Source organism: Ictalurus punctatus, chromosome 8 (assembly GCF_001660625.3).
Source record: "Ictalurus punctatus breed USDA103 chromosome 8, Coco_2.0, whole genome shotgun sequence".
Taxonomy (NCBI): Eukaryota; Metazoa; Chordata; class Actinopteri; order Siluriformes; family Ictaluridae; genus Ictalurus; species Ictalurus punctatus.
The window spans coordinates 1,738,349-1,765,536 of NC_030423.2; the positions used below are offsets into that span (position 1 = coordinate 1,738,349).

At 43.3% G+C, this 27,188-nt stretch overlaps 2 protein-coding genes across 3 annotated transcripts; both read right to left on the reverse strand.

Annotated features, from left to right (window-relative positions):
- Positions 1-2,906: 2,906 nt before the first annotated feature.
- Positions 2,907-6,281, reverse strand: ltc4s (leukotriene C4 synthase). The gene is made up of 5 exons (XM_053682037.1): positions 5,618-6,281; positions 4,796-4,895; positions 4,273-4,343; positions 3,648-3,729; positions 2,907-3,506 (listed from the first exon to the last, which is right to left on the reverse strand). The coding sequence occupies exons 1-5, from the start codon at positions 5,673-5,675 to the stop codon at positions 3,356-3,358; spliced, it is 462 nt and encodes a 153-aa protein (XP_053538012.1). The 5' UTR covers positions 5,676-6,281; the 3' UTR covers positions 2,907-3,355.
- A 2,663-nt stretch (positions 6,282-8,944) lies between these two features.
- On the reverse strand, positions 8,945-24,737 carry maml1 (mastermind-like transcriptional coactivator 1). 2 transcript variants are annotated; one of them, XM_017473611.3, is made up of 5 exons: positions 23,302-24,737; positions 13,321-14,688; positions 11,278-11,466; positions 10,844-10,979; positions 8,945-10,087 (listed from the first exon to the last, which is right to left on the reverse strand). In XM_017473611.3, exons 1-5 carry the CDS (start codon positions 23,644-23,646, stop codon positions 9,072-9,074), a joined length of 3,054 nt encoding a protein of 1,017 aa, XP_017329100.1. In that variant the 5' UTR covers positions 23,647-24,737; the 3' UTR covers positions 8,945-9,071. The 2 variants fall into 2 exon arrangements, with proteins under 2 accessions (XP_017329100.1, XP_017329099.1); XM_017473610.3 differs by having other exon boundaries at positions 11,278-11,469; positions 23,302-24,736.
- Between the last annotated feature and the right edge of the window lie 2,451 nt (positions 24,738-27,188).

The following is a 27,188-nucleotide window of genomic DNA, read 5'->3' on the forward strand; positions in this document are numbered from 1 at the left end:
CCTTAAATAGTAACCTAGATATGGCGTGGCCTAGATAGTGAATAAACAACACTTGCGGTGGTTTACTCAAGAGGAAGAACAGACTTCCTCCAAGCTTTTCCTTTCCTCCGGGAATCTTCGGAAAGCCGTGGCCGATCTGTAGATTAGACAGGAGACACAACCTCGCATGAGGACAGTGTACGTGAATACTTGCACACTGTAAATTTAATAAATAAATAAATAAACTATCCCTGAAGGCTAAGCTGTGTCTGTTGATATACACAACATACTACATCCAAAACCACACCTTATTCATTATTCATCTCTCTTCCCGAGCCCGGAGGTGCAAGGCAAACATACTAACCACTAAGCCACAGCAACTCCTGTACAATAATTAGAGTTTTCCAGTAATTTTGTTCAAATTCACATTATTTATAGATAGTATACAGTATAGACGACACGTTAAATGACTACTGGATTACATTTGAGGTCAGGGGATGTTCTCTTCCTCAAGTTCAGCACTAGGGATCATCGTCTCTGACACATGCCGAGGTCCTGAAATCTCTAATCAGATTAAAAAACTCTGTAAACGACGTGTTGGATTCAAAACATGTTTAAACATTGAGCTTGAGGTATTTCCAGTTTCAAGTCTTTTTTTTTTTTCTTCTGTGATATATTGATGCACCCAAGAAAATAAATTCTTCTCTTCTTTTTTCCCCCGTCCAGTTTTCATTTCTCATGATGTGGAATGATTTGTTCTAGTCAGTCTAAGTTTTTTTTTTTACTTTGTTAGATTAGATATTGTCAGACACAAAGGTCAACAAAGTCAAAGATGTGGCATTCTTTCTCTCCTTTCATCCCATCTGGAAGCCCTTATTTCCCTCTAGATCCTCTTAAAAAAAAAGAAAAGAAAAAAAAGTCACTTCACCAGCTTTCTCTATACTTGTTTTTTTGTTTTGTTTTTTCATCCAAACCCCTAACTAAAGCACATACGTGCACAAGATGTGGAAGGAGACTAAAAACAATTTTATTTTATTTTATTTTTTTAATCTATTGACAAACATGCACCCCCATGTTTATTTTTACATTATTTTTATAAACCATTTGCCAAGATTATTTAAATCTATCACTCTGGAAATTATACATAACTTTCCCACTGTTTACCTTTTTTTGTTCATAAAACACTGATGTGTCCAAAAAGGGTTTGATGTTTGATGCTTAATGCAATGAAAACAGCCTAAAGATAGTCATTTCAGGCTTACTGTGAGTAAAACCATTGCATTTTAAACCCCGATCCTCAACATAAAATAAAATAAAATAAAAAATGATTAAAATAGGACATAAATAAATGATGTAACATTTGGTCATATACCTGTGTAGGGCAGTAACCTGACTCAACCAGGTACCAAAGGGCGGTGGTGCCCTCTAGCGGTGAACACAGACTTAACGAATTAAATCTTCATATTCAGGGGGAAAGCAATCCTGTAAACATTTTCACGAGCCATTTTTGTATAAAGTAAAATAACAACAACTAAGAACTTAGATGACGTAATAATGTAAATGTAATAAAAGTATTTATATAAACTTTTATCGAACGCTTCAAATATCCGATTGTTGTTCCATAATGCTAACAGTTAGCTCGTTCGTTCAGACACACCACCATTTCTTTGACTTGTATTCATTTGGGAACACGTATTTATCCAAAAGAAAATGTTGCACAATATCCTATTAATTAAAACTCTGCCAATCAGCCAAGTCGTGTTTGGGAATCAAATCGAGTTTGCTTCTTTAAATTTGACACTACTGCCAGGCTAAACCTTTTTTTTTTTTTTTTTTTTTTTTTTGCTAGCAGCTTAGCATTGTGCAGACTGTACGACTAAACCACACTCCTGCCTGTAAAACTATCATTCAGTATCATTTGTATCAAATAAAAATAATAAATGTATACCTAATAACTTAAAATACAAATCAAATTGTCATGTGAATTATTTTATACATCCAAACCCACCTTCTGAGTTGGATGTGAAATGATATAGAAGTGATTCTTGCTTCAACATGGCTGCTGCTACTTTTGTTCCCTCTGTGATATATTTTGTTCATTTTTTATAGATAAAGGTGTCAGAAACCACATATTTGAGACACTGTACGATTTGAGAGAGTTTAAGTGAATGAACATAGTTCATACAAAACTAAAGTTGGAAATATGAGCCTCATAGCCACCGAAGCCATCTTTTCTAGGCTGCTCAGCTCAACTATATGGCCAGACGTTTGTGGACACCTTGACCATCACATCCATATGTGGGTCTTACCAAGTTGGAAGCACACAACTGCATGGGATATCCTGGGTTTCCCTTCACTGGAACGAAGGGTCCCAGACCTGTTCCGGCTAAATGAAGACATGGTTTGCCAGTGGAAGGCTGGAGAAGAAGAACTCGAACGGCCTGCTCAGAGCTCTGACCTCAACCCCACTGAACACCTTTGGTACGAACAGGAATGCCAACTGCGCGCCAAGCCTTCTCACCTGACATCAGTGCCTGACCTGACTAATGCTCTTGTAGCTGAATGAGCTCAACTCCCCACATCCACGCTCCAAAACTGAGTGGAAAGCCTTCCCAGGAGAGTGGAGGTTATTAAATTGTACTAAATTTCCCCCTATGTATGGAGACTTTTGGGACACCTTGTAGTTATAACTGCAAGACAAATGTAAAGGTTTACATGAATGCACTCTGTGTAATTATTCATTTTTGTACTAAACACTTAAACAGCGACTTGTACAGCAGACCCTTAACATAAATTGATTTTTAAAAACATGCAGTTGTTCTCTAACTAGACCACCTTTTTAAAAAAAAAAAAAAAAAAACATACGAAAGGAGCTTTTTTTGTCTTATTAACTTCACGAAAGAGGAATAAAGAGGCTGGTGACGCGATAAGTGGAAAAGTATGACGTGTCACTCTTTAATATAAAAAAAAAAAATGTAAAAAGAGAGGAGGAAAAAACACCAGGACAATCTGTTACTGGAAAATAATCAGCTTTTGGTTTGTTCATTGATTATTTCACCAACACCACACCCCAAGTGTTAGGAACAAAATGATAGAAAACATATCAGAAAAAGGTCTGATGTGTTAAAAAATATATATATATATTATTATTATTAATCAAAAGCCCCAATACATGTTAAACCCTTTATTAATTTCTTCAGAATAAATTCTTACACACCATAAAGAAAGTAATCAAGGAGAACTGTGGAAAGATTTTAAAACTGTAGTTTTGGTGTATTTATCTTACTGGAGCCAGTGGTTTCTAAACTAAGTTTGCTGATGTCAGGCTTTCATTAGGGGCAGTGAAGGTGAAATGAGTTCTCCCATGCCCACGCATTCACTCGAGTTGATTCAGACCGAGCACCTCGCACAGAGAGCCGAGCAGATCCACACCCAAATACAGACGACTCATAGAGCAGAGCACGCCGAGGGCCGACAGGGCGATCAGCCCCCACTGCACCTTCGCTGTGAAGTACAGAGGGGCCAGTCTGAGAGAGAGAGAGAGAGAGAGAGAGAGAGAGAGAGAGAGAGAGAGAGAGAGAGAGAGAGAGAGAGAGATACAGCCATCATGTGAAATTTCATCCCAACACAAAATACATACATATGAACGGACGATAACAATCCTGTACCTTCCCTGTGCAGACTGTGCATATCCCCGGAAGTACTGATATCGTCCATAAATGTACAGGAACCCAAGAAAAGCAGACAGAGCTAGAGGAGTTTAAAGAGTTTTTAAAAACAATAAAGATCACACTCAGTATGTAAATAATCACAAAACACTCTCAGAAATGAATGTACTCTTCCTTGTTGTTGGGGTGGTACCATAAAGGGTCCAATTTGTTGCATCTATCTCTTACCTTGGGAAGGTACGCCTTCCTGATTAGCTTTAAGAGGAAAGCTTTATTTATATATTATATATATATATATATATATATATATATATATATATATATATATATATATATATATATATATATATATATATAAAAAAAGGCATAATAGTGGTCCCTAAGGTCCAACTATTCACAGTACATTATTTTAACATGTCTACCCCATCAACTTTCCCACAGTATCTCCGCCCGATCAGACTTCAGAGTACCACACCGACGTACTCGTGCGGTAACCTGTCCCCTATTTTGCTTTTCAAATAATTTACTGTGTTCATGCAAATCCAGCGTGCCGTGGTTCTATGCTGTGACACGGTGCATCATTACAGTCTTTTCCATTTTCTTTCGTCTGGTTGAAGTGTCTTACCTTGACTAAAGAAAAGTCCAGCCACCCAAAGTGTAATCACGAATAAGGGGAAATATTCCGAACAGTTTGCTCTACGGGTGAAACATGAAAAGCATCAGACCGTTCAGTACACCTATTAATCACATTATTAAAGCAAAGCCTTGACAAGACGATGACTTAACACAAAATATACGCGATGCAACCCATCATGAACTTATACTTGAAGTAATATTTTGAGGACTTTTATGGTGCGGGCCAAACGCCACCCCACAAGGGCAGGAATGTCTAATAGTTTTGGACATTTGAGTGATCACCACAAGGAAAACTGCTTCGGTTCTCCAATAAATAAATAACTAACTAAATAAATGGCAGCCTTTATTATTATTATTTTTATTATTATTATTATTTATTTATTTATTTATTTTTTAAAAAGAGCCTCCTTTTGGTTACAGAGGTAAGGGTTAAAATGTGGTGTAGGCATAACTATGTCAATAGAAAGTCCTCACAAGGACTGTAAGACCGATGTGTGTGTGTGGACACTCACTGTGCTCTGAAGACCCTCTCAAAATCAGGGTGTCCCGTGGTGGCCGGAGGTGGAACGGAGTATTTCCGTCGGGCGTAGATCACCTGCAGGGAAAAGTACGCTGACACAGAGACAGAGACGGCGATAAAGACTTCATTCATAGGCTCCTAACAGCAGCAGGGTTTTGTATATGCATCACGAGAACATTCAAAGCGCATTCAAATATCTTCGATTCCTGTCAAAAACGAATGCTGAAAAGCTGTTTTCACACAGCGCACGAGGTGCATGCTGGTCGGTTTCTGAGTACAGGCGTAGCCATGGATGGATATTAACACGTCAAGGAGTCACAAACTGCTCATCTCAAGGCCACCGACTGTACCGTCCTTTCTCTCAGGGGTTGTACCTTCAGACATGCACCCCTTACATCGCCGTGTGAATTTAGAACACACCTTTAAATATGATTTCAGCTACATAACTGGAACGTAAGGATCTTCGAGGTACGAGGTGCAGTTTAGGCGTCTCAAGTGTGTCGTCCCCGCGTCCAAGACTCAAGCCTGATATTATCGGTCATCTCCACGACGATCTAATTTAATCGATTTCTCCACGCATGACATTTCATTTTAACACACGATCACTTTCACAGGTTAAGTACTTCACCGTGTCGGTCAAGTTTAACTTGTGGTCTTAATATTTGTTCACTCCTGGTCACACACCGTTAATAATAACAACCACCATGTCACCAGCATGTCACCTCAGAACACATTTATGGATGTATTGTTGCTATATGTAACACGTGTGAGAACATAGAGGCAGTACAGTGTGTGCAGTTGGAGTTTTTCCTACCTTGCTCCAGGACTCCGAGCACTGTAACGGCAGCAACACACACCACCTGGTCGAGCATAGTTCAGCAGAAATGCACCACGACCCAGATCAACGATCAGATCATCTACACTGTGCTTCGTAGGATGACACTACTTCATACACATGTAGGTGGAGGTGAGGTGAGCATTGCCCAGTGTGAGTTGTAAGCATGCATGAACACACACACCCACCCACACCTGTACTGTAGTCCCTCCTATAGAGGTTTAAAAGCACTAGTGCATTAGTTTTTTTTGGGAGGGGGGAAAGATTATTACAAAGGATATGGGGTTGGTTTGTTTGTTTTTTTCTTTTCTTTTCCTGACACTACAGAACTGGTCTGATTAATTCAGGGAATGGAAATATAAGAGAATATTCCAGCATCCATAGCGCTTGGATCGATTTCCAACCGGAGAAAGTTCTCTACATTTCCCCCGTACCAAGAACCAAGTCGTTTACTCGAAACCCATTTACGTTTAAAGTCCATGAGAGTTTACTTGGTGTTGAAGCAAAGCCACAACACTTCTGTAGAGTGGCTTTGATGAATTCTTCATTTGGAACTGTTTAGAAATGAACCACTATAAGGTGCGCAATTAATCCTTTAAGTAGGAGCAGGACTACTTTCCCCACTTAAAAATAATAATAAAAAAAAAAAAACACAAACATTGTGGTTACAGTGCTTTGCATACTCTCTTGCGTAGGAACACCTGTATACGTGCTCGCTCGAGCAGTTATCGAAGTAACCAATCGCGTGGCAGCATGGCAGTGCATGAAATCACGAAGATACAGGGGAAGAACTGCAGGTAAGTGATCTCAGTGACTTTGATTGTGGAATGAGTTTGAGTGTTTCACGTATTTACACCGAGAGCTCCAGAGTACCCAAAGACAAAGAAATTCCTTGTGTGTGAACACACTTGGCCGTTTAAGGCAGATTCTGAACGTTTTATTGGCACACGTCGCACCCACTTAATACCAGTTAAGCGTTGTTTTTTTGTTTTTTTTTAACGCCACAGCCTATGCGAGTATTGTTGCTAACCATGCGCATCCAGTACTTCTAGCATGAGGTCACAAAGCACGAGTCGTCTCAATCACCGTACCGCGACGGTCTGCCCAGTCACCGACCGCATGAATTCGCAGCTTACAACACTGCAGAAATTATCATGCAATCGTGTCAAAATAGACCAGAACTTGTCATGGATTCTAACACCTTGTGGAATCCATGACGGGCTCGACTGGTCCGCGCTCTATGGCACAATTCTCTTTTCTTTAAATCTGCGCCGTCTTGTCTTTCCGGGTGACCAAAAAGAAAGGATGTGCGAGCCAAGAAAGAAAACATCAAATGAGACATTTTTTTCCTCGCTGAGGGATCGTTTTCTAATCTCAATTATTGATTATGAACCGAGTTAAATTCGATCCAAACATGCTTCAATTTTGAGAAGTCAGCCTTTACAAAATTCTACTTCATCTATCTGTTATATTGCCAAGTTCTTCCACAATTTCATCCAGAATTTGGTCACCCGCCAGTTCTCCTCTATAACATGACCACTACCACTCAGGAAGTACAAGGACGAATACATGCTTCCTCTCGGACATTTTGAGCCAGCCAATCGTACCCTTTTGAAACTTTGCTTGATATCCGCCAGATACAAGGACAGATGTGACTGGCTAGTGTCAGTGTGACTGATGAGAGAGAGCGAGAGCAAGTATAAAATCCCTTCGACCCAGACAGTATGGACAATTTATTGTCATATTACACTGGTAAATGTTTCTTTTCCTTATTTATCGGTCTTGGGCGAACTTATGACATCACAAGCTACAGTAAGAAATGTAAGAAAATTCTTTCCTCACTCACCACTTCCTCTGAAGGCATTTAAAGAATTGTTACGTCCCTCAAACCCGAGAGCTTCAACTGATTTATAGTGCCTGCTGGAAGTTGAAAGAAGCACACGTTAACCATAGCCTGGCTTTAATTATTATAACTGACCTACGCTAAAGTTTTCTAGTAACTATTACTGCAGCAAACCGATGCGCTGCCAATCAAATTTCCCACCAAACACCATCACAACCACGGCATGGGAAAGAAAAAGAAAAGAAAAAAGCACGCCACACAGCTGTTTCTAGAGAACTATATTTACATAATACTCTCGATCTTTTTTTTTCTTTTTTTTTTTGCAGAAAACAATAATAAAAAGTATAAAATACTTACAAAATTCCGCAACAATGTACATATAAAAATAAGATCTATCTTTTCTGAGAACTTTAGGAAAATGCATACATACAAAAAATATATATATAAATAAACAAGGAGCCCTGTCAGATACTGAAATAAACTTGCTCCTAGATGCGAACAGATAAGCCATACGTCAGCTGAGAGACCCAAATGCACACACACGCGCACATACACACACAAGCGCGCGCACATACGCATACACTTCTCAAGGTGGAACATCCGATCTACCTCAATGTAACAAACACGCACAGGAAGGAGAGCTTTGGGAAGATTTAGATTTTTTTTTTAAAAATTAAAAAATGATAAAATAATGGACGGCACCTCTCGCCGCTCTCTGATTGGTTAGAAACGTTTTTAAAAAGGGAGAAACATTTGATTTAGTGTAACGTCGGAAAGAAAGGTTAACATTTTAGTGTTTTAGCATAATGCTGCATCATCGGGCGCTCCTAAAGCGAGACCGCTCGCTTCCAACAGAACAAAAACTACAAACTCGGGACGCTCGGAACGATCCGCGGTGAGAATTCTTGGTAGCGGAGATTTCACGCTCTACTGCCGAATGAACACGCCGAATGGGAGGAACAAACTTCCTGTCTGCCGTGGAATCAGTCGCAGATGATGTTAGATTTAAAAGGCCATGGATTCAGGACTAAGGCTTGGGGGAACCGAGTGAGAAGGTGGAAGGTGGCGCGATCCACAGTACGAGTCGATGGTCTCAAATACAGTCCGTGAACATCTGAAATATCTGCAGACTGATTCCAGGTGTGTATCCAGTCTGTCTGGACTTGGCCTGGATACCTAGCACCTAGCTTTTTAGGCACATAAACGCCAATTCTGGCAAATTTATTTCGCCTTAACAACAAGAAGGCAAATAAAATGTGTGTGTGTGTGTGTATATATATATATAATTTGTGTGCGTGTTGACCCATTAAATCTGGGTATGATTCAGTGGTTTTAATACTGAGCCACAGGATCAGTAGTAGAATTTTTTTTTCCTTCTTTTAGCTTTACATATCATGAAAGCCCTAGGAATACTCAATACACACAGGCTTCTTTCTCATGCCCAATAAGCCTTTTATCACTCACACACACACACACACACACACACACACACACACACACACACACACATACATACACACAGTACAGCAGTTCTGACCAGAAAACAGTCAGTAATGTCCACATCACTCAGTTTTCTAGTTTGAGTCCCAATCACTGATGACTGGCCAACAGTTCATCAAGGTCGTCCATCCATTCCTGCGGAGTCTGGTTCTTCAGCAGCGAATCAACCAGGTCGCTCTCGCCAGGAAAGCTGGCTAAGCCGGCCCCGGACTGGGTGTTGTATCCGAACGGCAGCTGCTGACTGGGTGTCCGGTTGACCTGGTAGGCCTGGTTGCACTGCATGCCCGCGGTACGGTTAGGCACCTGACCACCCTGCGGCTGCACAAACTGCCCCAGATCGGGCAGCACCTGCTGCGACTGAGGGGGTGCTGACTGTCCTTGCTGAGGTTGTTGCTGTGCCATGGTGGCACTGTTTGCTCTCTGCTGGGCCATGTTGGGCATCATCTGCCCCGGGTTCATACCCACCATAGGCCTACCAGCTGCACCATTCCCCAAGCCAGCCTGGGTGAAGGGTGCACTGCCGGGCAGCTTGGTCATCCTGGGCTGCATGTGGAAACTAGAGTTTGGAAAGCCAGCGGGTAAGACGCCGTTGTTGGGATTAGGCTGACCAGTCATGCCCTGCTGAAGACTTGGATGCTGCTGTTGCTGCTGCCATGGCTGAGCCTGTGGAGTCATTGCACCCTGGATATTGCTGGTTATGGTGTTGGGCATTGAACTGGGCATGGTGCTCATGTTGTTAGCCATAGCACTGGGAATACTGTTAGGCATACGAGCCAGCTGTTGCTGCTGCTGCTGCTGTTTGAGATGGGTCTGCTGCTGGACTAGAAGGTTGTGTCTGTAGTTCTGCATTGCGGTAATGGGCATTCTCTGCTGGTTGGCGTGGGGCGGGAGCATAGGCATGTTTCCGTAAAGGACCTGCTGGGCCTCGAGCCCACCCGCGCAAGATGACCGGCTCAGATCTGCCTGACCGGCTGCAGGCGGCGCGCCCGAGCCAGGACCTCCGCCCTGACCAATTCCCATCATGCTTTGATTTTGAGGAAACATGCGTTGAACACCAGGAGCCGGACCGCCGAGGGAGTTCACGCTGCCCATCGGCTGAGATGAACCTAGAGCAAAAAAAAATACATTAATTTACAAAGTAACAGGGTTTGGTCCATTTTACTGCAATGCTGTTTTTGTTCCAGCAGAACAAAATATTATGATAATATGTGTATACTGAACTATGTATGTATGTATGTATGTGTGTGTGTGTGTGTGTATGTACTGTGGTTTGCCATATTCCCCACTTCTAGGTTACACTAAAAGCTTTGGCTAGCAAAACCTACTGCTTAGTACAGTTTACTCCTGAAGACTTAAACCAGAACAACAATCAGACCACGGTCACAATGTGGTACACACAATGTACTGTAAAGCCCATTTTATGCACTCTATCTGTAACTGTACATGAGCGAAAACTTCGAACCTAATGACTGACTGCTAGACCTTTCTGTTTGCGATTCAAATGAGTCAGTAAGCACACTTTGCATATCAGGAAAGCTGAAAGTTTTACAAAGGAACAAAGCAGCGCCTGTATGGAAAGAGTGACGCAGCAGCTTTTCACACACAGGCCCTGGAAAGAGAGAAAAAGAAAGAAAAGAAAGAGAGGGAGAGACAGAGAGACAAAGAGAATAAAAGAAAGAGACAGACAGACAGAGGGACAGACAGAAAGACAGAGGGACAGACAGACAGACAGACAGAGAGAGACAGACACAGAGACAGAGAGAGAAAGAAAGACAAAGAGAGAGAGAGAGAGAGAGAGAGAGAGAGAGAGAGAGAGAGAGAGAGAGAGAGATGCTTGAACTCTCAGGACATTTAGTAAGTACCTGGAAACTGGGAGACCTGCGGCTGCTGCTGGAATGGGTTTTGCTGGGTAGGTGGGTTCTGCTGGTCCTGGTACTGAGGTGGTGGACGGGTTAGGTGTCTCTGCATCTGCTGCTCCTGTTGTTGCCGCTGCTTCTCCTGTGAGACGAGAGAAAAAAGGCACCCATGATGTATTGCATGAATATTCCCTCCTTAAACTTAAACTTTTCCACATGATACATGTAATGTTACAACCAGGAAGCAGGAAGAAAAAAAAAAAAAGAAAAAAAAAAGGTTGTGTGTAACAGAACCTCTTAGAAAATTGCTAAGTGTCTTAAACTGCACTATAGCGCAATAACTTTAATAAATAATAATAATAATAATAATAATAATAACTATCGTAACTCCGAATACATCTTTAACACCCAGGCCCACGTGTACCCGTTTCCCCTCTGACCTGCTCGGCCATTATCTGTCTCTGGAGGAACTGTTTCTGCTGTGGACTCAACATCTGCATTTGCTGCTTCTGCAGGCCGCTCAGATAGGCTGCGTTATTGTGGTTAGCGGTCATGCCGTTGCCACCCGGCTGCGTTACCATGGCACCAGGGCCCGGGACATGGGGCGCAGATGGGTAAGTACCTGGCTCCTGCTGAAAGAGAAACAAACGTGAAATAAATAATTATATAAATAAATTTTATATATATTATATTATATTATATAATATATATATATATATATATATATATATATATATATATATATATATATATATATATATATATATATATATATATATATATATATATATATATATACACACACACACACACACACACACACACACACACATACATACATACATACACACACACATGTTTTCGAGCTGGTTTTTAAAAGTTAAAGAATAAAATGCTCCAACTAAATGCATATAATGGTCTGTAAGTAACCTTCGAATTCTGTTATACCAGGGTCTGTGGGGGTCTGTGACACCCCCGGTCCCCCGTATAAAAATGCTATAAAGCACAAAGAGCCAGAGATTTAAGGATGACTGAACTGCAGTGAACTAGTCCTTCCCACTAGAGGGCAGGGCACAAAAACTTTGGTCAAGAGCAGATGGGAGACAAAAAATAATAAGCAAATCTGAGGAACGGAGGAGAACAGTCAGCAGATGAAATTCAAATCTAAAAGCACTAAGAACTTGAAATTGAGATGTCACTGGCTAGACTTTACTATGGAAAAAAAATAATGGCGCACTCTGAGCTTTCAAATCACTTTGTGTTCTCTATGCTTTAAAACCCAGGACCTGAGGAAATTCAAGTCATCGAGTTCACACAAGGTGACGTAACGGTGACTGATTCGAACGCACAGTTTACGGGTTTGATTCTGGAGCGTGCACCACGGACAGCCAAGAACTACACTGGCACTTTCAGTTACCCAAAGACAAATACGACAAGCGCAGCGCCTGCAAGCTGCGTTAAAAATAAATCAAGGATGCAATCCCTGGCCACTTTCCATTCATACATTTTCCATTCAAGCGTTTTTTTTTCTCTCGCTCGCTCGCTCTCTCACACACACATGCACATGGTCGTCATGTGTGCATGAAAAAGTGACAAGACCCAAATAGGGTGCCAAGAGCAAGACTACTCCTCTTTCTCTCCAGCCAGGAATGTGCAGTTTACAGTTGGAAGGCAGAGACAAAAACACAGAGAGAGAGAGAGAGAGAGAGAGAGAGAGAGAGAGAGAGAGAGAGAGAGAGAGAGAGAGAGAGAGAGAGAGAGAGAAAGAAGAAAAACGAAGCTCAATGCACTACAAAAAAAAAGTATTGAAGGAAAGTGAAAAAGAGCAAAAAAGTTCATCTCATGAAAGAAGGAGAATGAAAAAAAACCCAAGTGGGTTAAGCAGCTATATTTAAATAGGGAGAACCGCGAGAGAGACGGGGGCCAATCCCAAAATACTCTTCGCAGGACGACAGCCAGGGGAGGGGGGAGGAACTTTGCATGAAAGACTGCTTTGTCGGCCCTGTGTCCCTCCCTCCATCTCAGCCCCCTTTCTTCCCACTCGCTCTTCTCTACTGACTCCTCTGTCTATGGGCTGCGACTTACTGGCCCATCCCAGCCCCCATCCCTGTGTGTGTGTGTGTGTGTGTGTGTGTGTGTGTGTGTGTGTGTGTGTGTGTGTGTGTGTGTGGGAGAGAGAGAGCGCCAGCCAGCATTTTGCTTCTTAGCAACCAGCTGCTTGACCCAGACAAACTGTGATCATCCCCAAGGTTGAAGAGACCTGCTGCCAGACACACTGGGACAACCGCACACACGTCCAGACTACAGCTCCAAAACACCACTTAGCAAGTCAATAACATAGAGAAAACCTACAACTTAGGAGATAACCTTTCAGGGAAAAAAAACGTGATTCTTTTTCATGCTTTAAAGTGTCTGTCCAAATAAGTGCGTTTAGCTAATTGTGAAATGTAGAACATGTACGTTGTTGCTCTGCAGATCCTTACCTGCGAGTGTGGCAGATGTGTTGGAGGTCTGAATGGCATGCCAGTCGGCCTCGGCTTCATCTGCGGCTGCTGGTGCAGGAGGTTGAGCATCGCCGCTTTGTTCTGACTCTGCGTGTTCACGGGGCCTCTTGGTGTTCCGGCCTCAAAGTGGCTCAGCGGTTTGGTGTTGTTGTAGTCCAACATGGCCGCCTGGCCTCCAGATGCTGGTTGATGGGTGAGGGTTCCAGACGCAGCTGTACCATGACCCAACATCGGGTGCCCACTGGGCTGCATGTATGCCCCTGGGGCACTGGCTTTTGGAGAGCCCTTAGTGGGCTGCTGGCCAGGCATGAGTAGGGACTTGGGATTCTGGAAGTCAGAAGGATAGAGCGAGGGGCTAGTGGGCTTCTCCAGGCCAAACGCACCACCTCCTAGTTGACTCTGATTAGGAGGGGCACTCTGCCAAGTTGATGGATGATTGGACTGCTGGTGAAATTTGGGTGCTGGCGGTTGCTGATGCTGCTGCTGTTGTTGTTTCTGCTGTTTCTGGACCTGGTGCTGCTGGTTCTGCATGAGCTGTGCTCTGTGCTGCTCCCGAGCAGCTAGCTGCTGCAGCTGCTGCGCCGGCGACAAGTCTTTGGGTGGCATCAGGTGGTTCTGCAGCGGCCTGGGCTGGCTAGGCTGCTGCTGCGTATGCTGGTGTCCGGACAGAGAAGGTGAGGAGGCAGAGGCTGGCGGCATGATTGGGGAGCTGGCATGCATCGGAGGCCCAGACGAGGTGGACGGGATGTGTGGTGACCCAGTGCGCGTGTCCTGTTCAAAGGCAGAAGAGGCGGGTGCTGGGGAAAACTCTGCCTTAACCGTAGCGAGGTCTGCGGGGAGGAGGCTGGAAGGTGCCACAGTGCTAGATGGCACCTCCGAGTCCTTGCGGTCCTCAAAACCGTCGTTGAAGAGCTCTTGGATTTCTTCATAAGGCACCGAGCGATTAAACTCCTCCATGAGCTCGGTCCACTCCTGTTCGTTCAGGTTGAGGTCAGGCAGGATGATGTTGCCGTTGCCCCCACCGGTAGGCAGGATGTCATCCATGGGCTCTTGCTTCATTTCCTTCAGACGGATGTCAGACTCAGCGGAGAGAGCGACACCATTTTGCTCAGCAGTACCCACCGCTGGTGCACCATTCAGTGCTAAGTCAGCAGCCAAACCATGCTTGGTGTCCATGGGTGAATGAGGGGGCATGATGCCATTTGAGGACCCATTCAGACTACCCAAGCATGCATCTTCCAAACATGACTTTTTTGATGGGGGGTAACCGTCACTGAATCCATTTACCTGGTCACGGCCAACAGGAGGGCTGGCGTTCTCCAGTTTCCTCTTCACTGTCTCCTGCAACTAGAGGGCATAGAATAAAAACATTAAAACAACCTTTTAACAAAACAAACAAACAAAAAGGCTATTTCTTTCAACAGATTGCAGTAGCACTAGTAAACAGAACCCAGGGGTGTTAGGCTTGCAATAAAACGCTTATTGTTCTAGAGTTCCAAGCACTTGTTTTAAGATGGCGGACACTGACCTAGTGCCAAGTCAATTCATACATTTGGCAAACTATTCACGGGGGCAATGAATCAATCATCGGTCTATACAATGTATCGCACAGACGGTCGTATCTTAACATGCCCCGTGTTTAATCTCCAGTCCCAGCGTTAGCTGAGGTTGCAGTTTCATCTGAACACTAGCTGAGTTAGCTGAGGCTTAACACCTTCTCCGACACACACACACAAAACCATTGAGAGAGGCGAGTCACTGCAGGGCTTTCTGAACCAGAAAAACTGGTCTCTCTTTTTGCACGTTTGTGCCAGGATCGTCTCCCTCAAGTTACGCATGCACACCCTTTCTCACATTCCCAAGACTTTTTCCTAAACCACCTCTGTTCTTAATCTTTTTCACTAACCCCTTTCACCCCCGCCCCCCTCTCTCTCTCTCTCTCTCTCTCTGCCTTCATGACTCGCCCTCTTCACAACTGTGGCCACCACAGGGCTGAGCCACATGAGGCTAATTACCATGCGTATGGATGTACGAACCACAACAAAAGAGGCAGCGCTGTGGCTGCAGCGGGGTTGAGGGAGCGTGCCGAATTCCTGGCCAGGCGCTGCTTGCCATTTAGGCCACAATGAAGCAGTGCGAGGGTCGCCCACCTCGGACAAACGCCAACCGAACCGGGCACGCGGACCACCGAGAGCTGCTTGGCAGCGCCGTAGCTTTAGTGATACGTTACGCCAAGCAGCAAGCTGACAACGAATGCTCGGGTGCTGACGGCGCTCTTACACGGCGAGGGTATCATTACAAATAGAGAGGTCTTGGAGCTAGTTTTGCGTTTCCCCCAAAACGATGACGAAACGTTGGCATTTAAAATGTTATCAGAAGCGAAAGCAATATTTGTGTAGTGAAAACAGCCTTTATGTTTACTCGTATCGTATCAGCAGCTGAGTAAGAGGAAATGTAGGCCAACTGCTTAGCAGGTAAGATGAGATTTACTGAGTCATTCTGGGACGGAGGGGAGCGTCAGCGTCGACACGCTGCCAAGCAAACCAAGGGAGAATTTCTCAACGTGCGCTGCCGAATCGTTTACGAGGCGTTATGAATAAAAAAAAAAAATTTCAAACTGAGAACACTGTAAATAGTGCACACTGAACTTTGGCCTAAGCAACAAATTTCCTGTTGCAGGGTAAAGGCTCCAGTATGGACACTTGCATCAGCACACACACACACACATCTGTCCTCGGGGCAATGGGAACAATGGTGAGTCGTCTGTGTGGCCGAGTTTGGGGGAAGGGTGAGCTTAGACCCGGGTCATCCTAAAAGTCCCCCGATCGGCCTCTTTCCTTCGGACAGCCTTTCTGAGAGCTGGAGGACATACAGCACGCCAACAAGAATCTCTATACGGAGTCCTCCATCACCGAATCATGGAGGATTTACACACGACCTGGGTGTTCAAAACTTTTAACGAGTTAGTTTAAGATAACGAACCCAGCGGCGATAACGCTGGGGTGCTGAAGATGGCTCAGATACGCGATCTTGCTGTGACTGACGCACTGCATACAGGGCTCCAAGGGTGTCATTAACACCCATCGTGCAGACTTTTATGCTTTTATTGCAAGTGGAACGGCTTTTAAGGGCTTCGCACCCCATTCGTTTAATGCCCAAGCGTTCAATCACGGTACCAGTCTCTAAAGATCGTGGCTAAATTCCTTCACAGTCTAAGCAAGGACACGTGTTCTAATGATTACTCTTCGTCGTGAGCGACCGATAACGATATCCATCCCCCTCCGCCCAGATGAAGTAATACCACAAGATGTTGCCTTGGTTATATTACTTACAGTAATGTTGTAGATTGTTGTTTTAATTGAGGATCAAATAAACAAGCCCAACAAATTCGTTTTACAACGGACAATTTCATGGGGATTTAAAAAAAAAACAAAAAAAAAAACACGGCAAACAGCTAATTTCTCAGTGTTTCACGAGACTGCGTAATAATTCCACGCTGGTGAGGACGTGACTGCCATGTTAAAGCTGTGCGTCCTCTAATTGCGATCGGTTCCTGAGACTATCGATCGAGTCGTACCGCTTGGCGGCCGATCGTACGGAGCGTCCCTACTGAAAAACACATAACATGCATCGAGCGCTTTAAAAGCTACACATCATGCTAGAATTGTGAAATTACAATTATACAGTATTAATAACTGCTCTCCAGTTAAACAGGATCATTACTTTCTGCTCTGAAGAATGACAATCCAGTAAGGTGGAGCAAGTCTGTTATTACGCTTTTACTCGGGCACACACAAAGGGCGTTTCCGAAAGAAAGTGAAATCCCCCTCAACCCCCATTCCCTCCACCGCACCGCCAAGGGCAACCGCATTATCATCATCATCGACGGTGCGTCCTACAAGTGGAATTCCCGGGCACCGGTCCAAATCCTTAACAGAATAAAGCCTAGCCGGTTCCCTGTAAGGGATTCTGCGTAGGTGTGAGGTGAGGGCATAATAGAGATCCTGATAACCTGTTAAAGCCGTCTGAAAACGCAGGTAGTGGCAAACATTACTGAAATCATGTACAGGTTTCAGAGAAAACCTACACTCTGGAAAATAACTAAAACAGGCTCCGCTGACCGTGTTAGAAAGACTGTTCTTAATATTGTAATTCTGAGACGCATGAGACCGGCATACATCCAGTTCCAAAAGTGGGCGTGGCGACACATGAAACCGTCGTATGCAGAGCCATGACGATGATGGAAACAAAAGCGTGACCGAAAAAAAAAAAAAAAAAAAAAATTTAACCTCCATAAAGTGGAGGAAATAACCTCCTCTCGCACCGCATCGCTACTGCTCTAAGGGTTAGGCTTTAATTTTATTTTGTTTTTGTGTTTTCCTCCAATCAGCAATAATTCTGCGACATAATATTTTGGTTACAACAAAACTCGACTGCTGAAAGCGGATTACAGAGCCGGTCTCCTATTACAGCCGAACAAACGAGCCACTGCAGCCAAAACTCTCTCTCCGAAAAGTGTTTTAAGGCAAAACGCATCAAATTACAAAGAAAGAACACTCGCCAGAGCGCTAGAATTCACCCCCCGCCAAAAAAAATAAAATAAATAATAATAATAATAATAATAATCACGTTTCGACTTGTTTGAAGTAGAAAAATTGAATGAATCCGTCAAAACTTCATTCGTTCGCCTAATTGATGATAACATTAGAGAGAAGTGGTCAAGTCTAATTAGACAGATGTCTAATATCTTATTAGACAATAAAAACAAGAGAAGAACTTGGAACGTGACTTTCGTACACTTTGTCCACACACAAACCAATTTCCCCAGGTGTAATACACAACTGTATATTATAATAATAATAATAATAATAATAATAATAATAATAATAATAATGTACATGTTTCATATGTTGTTTGGAAAAAAAATTACACTTCGCCCAAGAAAAACAAAAACAAAACGCTTTCTAGCCAAAAAAGTCCCGTGCCACATTCCATCATTAGATGTCAGTGCTAGTTGGGAACACTTGAACATTAAATTAACTGGAAAATGAGCTAATTAACTATTAATTAGAATTAAATCAGTCTGTAGAACCATTAATATATTATTGGGATTAATATATATGGCTATACGCTCGTCTCCCCCTCTGGTCACAAGAATTCTCGCTCGTTTGCTTTAGTTTGTATTGACGCACCGGACAGAACAGGCTAACTAGCTCACCGTGTTACATTAGCTAGCACTTTTTAGCGGTTAGATTTCCAGGCAACCGAAAAACGGGACCGGGTAGACAGACTGGGCACACCGGACCATTTCCCTTGGCCAATGCGCTAGCTGATGAAGGTTTCCTTTATCCATGGCTGTTTAACGTTTTTAGAGAGGAATGGACATGACAGGAGCACGCCAGTAAAAGTTCAAACGCAAACCGCATTGTCCGCTCGTAAACCCTTACCGAACGACCAGCGCTAAAAACACTGGAACCTGATTGGCTCTTTCATTTTATCATGTAATAACACGTGCAGTCGTATTAGCTTTCTCAATCATTTAAAAGAATGTGGCGGTGACGGTTTTTGCAGTCCGACCAGTCTGTAGGCTTCGGAGCGTCACGTCCGCACGGACAAACAATGAAAGCGTAACGTGACTGTAAATCGCAATACCGTCCTTGTCCCGTCGTTCTGGCAGAGGCAGATCTCCTGTTCGTCAGGCTTCGCATGCTGTGGTAAACTCTGAGGTTACGCTGGTGCGCGTTTCTCTTTCACAACCTCACACACATCGGTGCGTACATCCTGTACAACACCGAGGATTTCGTGCGCGCATCCAGATCCTCCGTTATCGTAACACACGGAAGCGGATCGTTTGCTCGAACGGGTCTGACTTGTTTCTAACTGGACGTGGCAAAAAAAATATTAAAATATGTGTAATGAATCTAGAATATATGAAAAGTTCCGCTTCTGGAATTAAATTACGGGAAATAATTCACTTTTCCGAAACGTTTATATCTTTGAAAACGGTGACGTCAAAATGTCGAAGACGGATGCCCGCTGTGGTTTAGTGTGTGCGTGTGATAGATGTGCCATGACTCCGTTTCTCATGACTGCTGATTAGATTGTGACACTGTGGCCTGTGTGATAGTGCTTGCCATTTAATTTCACTTTTGTTTCATCACCACACCGACGTGGTGAAGTGGCAGAATAACAGACTGTGCCTGATTGCTTCTGTTTGTGTAGATCTCATACTAAATTGTATCAGAAATTTAAAAAGGCAGCCGGGGTAAACACAAAATACAGTTTTTAAATGATTTAACGACGCAAAAAAGTTCTCCAATACCAACTGGACCAGTGTGAAAATGTATTTGCCACCATAGTTTCTTACTCCCCAAATCCATGAAACTGCATTGATGATGGGGTTCAGCTGGACTAGACGCAACCAGGCCTGATTACTGCACACCCTGTTCAATCACATCGACACTTACATAGAACGGTAACAGCATGAAGTTGGTTAAAAGGTCTTACTCGGTAACACACTATGCCAAAGTTCCAGAGAATTCCAGAAATTATGATAGTAGTGATTGAAATAAGTCAGTCTGGGAAGGGTTACAAAGCTATTTCAAAAGACTCTGGGACTCCAGAGGACCACGGTGAGAGCCGTTATCTCCAAATGCACAGTAGTGAACCTTCCCAGAAGTGACCGACCTTCCAAATTTCCTCCAAGGAGCACAGCGACGACTCATCCAGCGAGTCACAAAAGAGCCGAGGACAACATCAAAGGACCTACAGGCCTCTCTTACATCAATAAAGGTCACTGTTCATGACCCCACTATCAGAAAGACACCGGGCAAAAATGGCATCCGTGGAAGAGTGGTGAGGTGAAAACCACTGCTGACCCAGGAGAACATTAAGGCTCGTCTGAATTTTACCAAAACACACCTTGATGATCCTCAAACCTTTTGGGAGACTGAGGAGCTGAAAGTGGAACTATCTGGAAGACAGGAGTCCCGTTACATCTGGCGTAAACCAAACACAGAATTCCACAAAAAGAACATCATACCTACAGGCAAGCATGGTGGTGGGAGTGTGATGGTGTGGGGATGCTTTGGTGCTTTAGGGCCAGGGGAACTTGCAATAATTGAAGTAAACATGAATTCTGTTCTCTACCAGAAAATCCTAAAGGAGAATGTCCGGTCTTCAGTCCGCAAGTTGAAACTCAAGTGCGAATGCACAGGAGTAAATCCTAGTCCTAGAAGTAAGTGAAAGACTGATGTCCAGTTAGCGGAAGCGTTTGGTTGTGGTTGTTGCAGCTAAAGTTGGCACAAATGGAAGGGGGCAATTAGTTTTTCATACGGGTGAAAGGTGCCGGGTGACTTTCTTTCCTTCAGTAAAATTGTACTGTGTTTACTCGGGCTACCTTTGTTTTAGCGTGAGAGATACACAAACCGAGAAGACATCGCTGTAAGAGAGGTGCTCACTAAAGGTCAAGGCAGGAGGAACACGTACAGACGTGGAGTGTCCAAACCCCATCTTACTGAAGAAGTGTTAAAAACAAAGACCATTGACAAAATCTGCCGTACACGTCAACACACGCTCCACGTTTAACTCCGGGTCCAGAACGATCCGTCCAGCTGACCCGGGTCACGTGTAAGGGCTAAGCAAGAGACTTGATGTTATAAGCAGAGCAAGAATGTCGAGTTTCCCCCACATCACAATTACTCCGAGACATCCGTGCGCGTTCGACTCATAAATACGAGCTTTCCGACGCGCCGATGAAACGGGGAAGGGGACGGCACTTAATCGTGGTGAAGCGGACTGCTTCTGTGCTTTTAAGCACATCTGTCCTAGCTCGTACGAGCGAACCCCGGCGAGATACTGCAGCGCTATGCAAAATGCTAAAAGATTGGCAGCTCCGGTAATAGAATATAACCGGCGTGAGCGTCGCTTGACATCGTGGCGGTACGGGACAATTAGTCTAGTCATTCACTCCAGGCCGCATTCGCTCTGTCACAACACCCCTGTGTTTATAGGGAAGGAAACTGCACTTCTCTCGTTTTAAATAGCTGCCATTAAGCAAGACGTGACTTTGGTTAAGCTCTCCTTCAGCAGCACGATGAAATCTACTGAACGAACCATCAAGTTCTACAACAAGCACAAAAAAACCCCAAGATGGATCACGTTTCCCAATAAACCCTGTTTCTCGGGCCCAGTGCACCAAATAATCCTCTACTTCTTTTCCCATAACAACTTGCTGCCATCATTATTATTATTATTATTATTATTAGTAGTAGTAGTAGTAGTAGTAGCAGCTAATGTTTGGACACCATCCTTCTGCAGGGCATTCTGGGATTGAACACCATGTATTGAATACGCTTTAAGAAAATTGAGAGTTTAGAACTCGTGACACTGTGTCCTTAGCAGTCAACATTGTGTAATTTTGGAGAAACGCCATCAGTCGGTATGTAATACTTCCACATCGTGAAGAACCTGTGTGTTAGCGCCATCCTGGAGGAGATGGAAGAGCACGTCTAGGTTAATCAGAAACGAGCACTCGCTTGTCAGCTCACGGGCGCATTTCACCTCACAATATCACTAACAGTACTTAACGCATCCTTTCCAAATCAGACCTAAGACCTAAACGTTAACAATTGATGTACTTACGTGACAGACAGCGGGGCTGATACGTACGGCCCGGAAACTCCGGATCGGCGGCCACGTTTACACGCAAAGATTTTCGCCTGTCCGAACGAATTCTGATGAACCGTTTATATGCGATGGGGTCCATAAATATTTGGACAGTGACGGTTTGGGTTTTTTAAAAAATCTTTACTGTCTACCACGATACATAGGAGACGAAATTAAAGAATGCATACGAGCTTTAAAATGGATCAAAGGTAAAAGCTATTTCATGAGAGAGATCAATGTGAGAGATCACTTTTTTATTATGTTTCCATACACACACACACCAGGTTGTCCCAAAAGTCTCCATACATAGAAGAAATACTAATATATATTATTATATATCTCATACTACATGTGAAAGCATTTTTCTCCGATAGCCTTCGACATTCCCTCCGAGATTTTGCGATCGCAGAAATGAATGCAAAACTCACTGAGCAAACTCAAGACGCATCACGTGACGTCATCGAAACACGCACGTATCCATCCAAAGCCGAAGCCCCGTTCGATTCACGTGTCGGACATGAGTACGGCTAAAAGGTCTGATTTACCGACGAACATCCCTGTGAAAAAACGCCAATTCGAGCTGTTTTCCGCAAAAACGAGAACGACAAAAAAACACACACACACACAAAACACTCCGCAAATGCGTCTAAAATTTTTAAGACACACGTGCAAAATCGAGCATTTCTGACCGTAACGATCACAAAAAAACGCCTTTGAGAAAATAAGTACGCGCTGAAATCTTTGGATTCAGATCGTTGGATTCGTGGCCGGATCGGGAAGCGCTCGCAAGGTCGGTCGCAACGTCTCACACACAAACGACACCAAACTTATTAACAAATTCAAAACAAGAGAGAGAAGTCATCTACATCCCAGAGTGTGTGTGTGTGTGTGTGTGTGTGTGTGTGTGTGTATATATATATATATATATATATATATATATATATATATATATACACATACACACACACCGGACCATACAACCCGTATGTTTTTCCCTACTGCACTCATAACTTCCACTCTTCCGGGAAGGCTTTCCGCTGGATTTTGGAGCATCAGCGAGCTCAGGCGACAGCGTGCGAACACATCCTGAATTGCTGTGTGCTTCCAGCTTTGTTGGAACAGTTTGGAGAAGAACCACGTATGGGGTTGTGATGCCCAGGAGTGCACATACTTTCAGACAACAGGATCTTTTTTTTTTTTTTTTTAAAGAGAGAATCTGGATGAGTTCGGGTTTTCACATCTGTGATATTGGTATGGTGGTTAAAGTGTTGGGGTAGGTGTGTTGGTGCTTACCGCGATCAGGGTGCTGTTGCGGCTCTGCTCTCCAGGCGCGCTGCTGCTGCCGCCGCTACCGCCGCCGCTTCCTCCTCCTCCTCCTCCGTCGGCGCTCTCCGCGCCTCTCTGCGCCGCCTGCTCGCTCCCAGTCTGCGGCTGTCGGTGTTTGTTGGAGCGCTTGGCTTTGGTCTGCAAGCAGCGCTGGTGCAAGGCGAAAGTTTGCTGCCTCTCGAGTTCGAGGCGCTCCATGGCCGTGTTGTCGTAGCGGCTCTGGCAGCTGTTGTGATGCCGCCGGAAGAGCTCGATGCGACGCCGGAGCCGCTCCATCACCGCGCTGTGCCTCGACACCACATAATCCGCCATGCCGATCAATCAACCCGGTTATATAAAAAAAAACAACTTTCACTTCAAATATCGCTGCCTCCTTTTTTCCCCCCTTTGCTCTTTCACTTTAATTTTTATTTTATTATTATTTATTTTATTTTTTTACAAAACACTCTCCTCAACTGCCTCCATTTTAGTCAATATTTGCCAACTAGTGCTCTAGTTACACAACAACAAAAAGAAACCCGACATAGTTCAGCGATTCACCGTTAAATGTCTGGGTTTTAATGCTCTGAGCTCACACACGCCTACACAAATCTCAGCAACAACAAGACTTTTTCCATCGAGCCAGACCCACAAGTCCCACTAAACTAACTCGAGCTCGTTTACCACAAAGGGTACTTTAGGTACTTTGCATTTATTATTTATCGAATGCAGACTTTTCCAACATCCATGGCATCCCGGTGGGAAAAGCTCACCATACAGAAGAAATAAGAAGTAGTAAATAAAGTCTGAATGTCTGAATTAAGATAAGAAAAGTGTTGTCTCATGAGTTTGGACTTTTCTCCAACTCCTTAGCCTCAATATAGCCCAATAGTCTCTCTCTCTCTCTCTCTCTCTCTCTCTCTCTCTCTATCTTTATCAAACTTTTAGACCATCAACATTTCTCACACAAACAACCCTTCCGTCTAAAACCCGATAAACAAAACGTCTGAGCCATTAAAAAAACATTAAAGCACAAACTTATCCACTTTCACAACTCTTTTCTCCCCTCCTCTTAAAACAGCTAGCTAGCTAACAGCTGATCTGTATTAAATCTATACGGCTAGATACTTACTGAGCAAAGCTACAGATGTAGCTAAGCTAGCAAGCTAGCGCTAACTAGCCCTAATAACAAAGCATGCTGGAATAAATAAAGCACTTTCACCGAGAGCGAGCAGTAAAAGTTACTCACACCCCGAAACAACCACCGCCGAGTCCGTTGTCTGATAAACCAAGCGAAAAGAAACCGCAAAAAGCGAACAAATAAACTCTACTCTCGGTCTGCTGCTTCTATTGTTTTACAGTGTACAAGCAGTTCGCCGCCGCCATCTTGTAATAAGTTTTTTTTTCTTTTCTTTTTTTCTTTTTTTTGTTGCTCTTCACCGTTTTCGCCCCGCCTTCTTTGTGTGATTAGCAGTACGAAGGACCAATCAGAACAGAGTATTTCAGTGACGTCGAACACTTTGGGACGGGAGGGGGGCGGGGGACAAAACAAAAAAACAAAAAAAAACATTCCGCTATTGTAGGAAACGAACGTACACGAGCGCGAGCGCCTGTCACGCACTTTCTCCTAGTTTCCACTGTTGTGAATGATGAAGTATTGTGATTGTGTTTTTGTTTAAATGTAATGAAAAGGTTTGTGTGAAAGAGATGAAACCTCTGGTAATCCCAGATTAAATATACTAACCGGCTGAAACAAACAAACAAAATATATATATATACGCATATATGTAATGGTTGTAATGGGAATTGTATTGGTTTTAATAGGAACTGTAATGGTCCCTGTGGGTCTTTACTGGTAATTTGTTGCCTTCTGTTAGTGGAATGGTATGTCTAGGGGACACCATTGAGGACCAGTAATGGTTTTAATGGTTAGCGGATGGTTTGTAATGATATTTGTAGTGGAAACCATTAGAATTTCTACCATGGTTTGTATTGTTTGTTTTTCAACAGGGAAACTATACTTATTTTACTAATTAAGAATAATATAAGTGGTCTTGAAGGTTTTCCATTCGTTTATACTTTCCTCTTCGGTACATGCTTTATATTGGCTTGTGGTGGAGCCGAAGCCTTTCCCAGGAGCACTGGACTGGACTGGACTGGACTGAGCACACACACACACACACACACACACACACACACACACACACACACACACAGAGTATGGAAACCAATCCAGCTACTGGCACGATTTTGGAAGGCAGGAGAAGAACGAAGAACTTGGAGGAAACCCTGAAACACAGGAAGAACATGCAAAACTCCACACAGACCGTAACCCCTGCTAAGACTCGAACCAGAAGGGACCCTGGAGATGTGATACGACACACCACACCACCATGCTGTGTCTGTACACAAGTTTTTAAAGAGGAATCTTACTCCATATTTTTTATATATATATACACACACACACAAACGGTCAAAAGTTTGTGGACACTCAACTGAAATGTTCCTCATAATCCTAAAAACCTTTTGATCTGAAGGTGTGTGATTAAATGTGTGAAATCGGCGACAAAAATATAATCGTGCCGACGTATTCGTTTCTTTCATTAGGAAACTAACATTTTATTTACAAAAAAAAAAAATCTTCTGTTAAACGGACGACTCGGAGCGAAATATTCCGAAAAGCAGCCGATAAGAGTCCCGCGTCGGTGTGAACTCCTTTAATACCGCTTAAAAATCATCTCAGGGAAATCCTTCAAGAAATCACTCAAGAAAACGCCAAGAATACATTTCTGTAAATTCTAGGCAGAAAGGGCGTCGACTTTGAAGATACAAAAATACGAAATTATTTAGATATATTTTGGATATTTTTCATCTCAATTCCCATAGTTCCATGTATTATTCCAGAGTTTTGATGACTTTTTATTATTCTAAAATGTGAAAAATTTAAAAAATGAAAAAAAGAATGTGTGTCTAAACTTTTGACTGACAGTGTGTATATATATATATATATATATATATATATATATATATATATATATACACACACACACACACATACCCTTTGTGTTGTTACCTGAATAGTTTCTTTTGGCATAAAAGGGGGGGGGGGGGGGGGGGGGGGTTGGGCTCATGTCTCAGATGTTCAGGGAAACAGAGAACAAGATCAGATTGTTCAGCAGGACTTGTACCAGCCAGTGAATCGTTCAAGCTTAAACACAACTAAATTCCTGACCAAGCCTCGTCTGACCCATTTAACGCAGAATTACACAACTCAAATGTACTAATTGCTTGCGGTTCCCAAAATAGTCCTGTCATGTGGTGCACTTCCTACACTTGTAGCTAATTTTAGATCAATACATCACAGAGATGTTTATGTCATGTGATTGCTGTCACATGGTGTGAAAGTAGAACTTTGCCCTGTGGAAAAGCTCATTCTGTGACCCTTTTTATCGTTTGGTTGTTTTTTGTTTTTTTTTAAAACAGGCCTTCAAAAACAGCAATAATGTGTAGTCCCTCATGATTCGGTACACCCCTCTGGAACAAAAAGAACCCAAGAATGCTAAATATTTTTGCAGGACACATTCTTCATCAGATTATTTATTTTTATCCGTCAAAACGTCGAGACGACCGACCGTATCCAGGGCATGTCGCCTTTACTCGTACAATTCCCACGTTAGAGCGAGGAAAACAGGGATGCAAAGAACAGTTCAAATCAAGAAAATTAAAAGTAGCACTATATTATATTATGTAAAATCTTTAGCCATGGACTGCCTTATTAGAAGGTAGCTCTAATGCTTCAACATAGCATCGTAAAAACAGAATCTACTAAAAGAGAAGCCCTTACACCGACAGGAAGCATTCTGTCGAGTTCATCG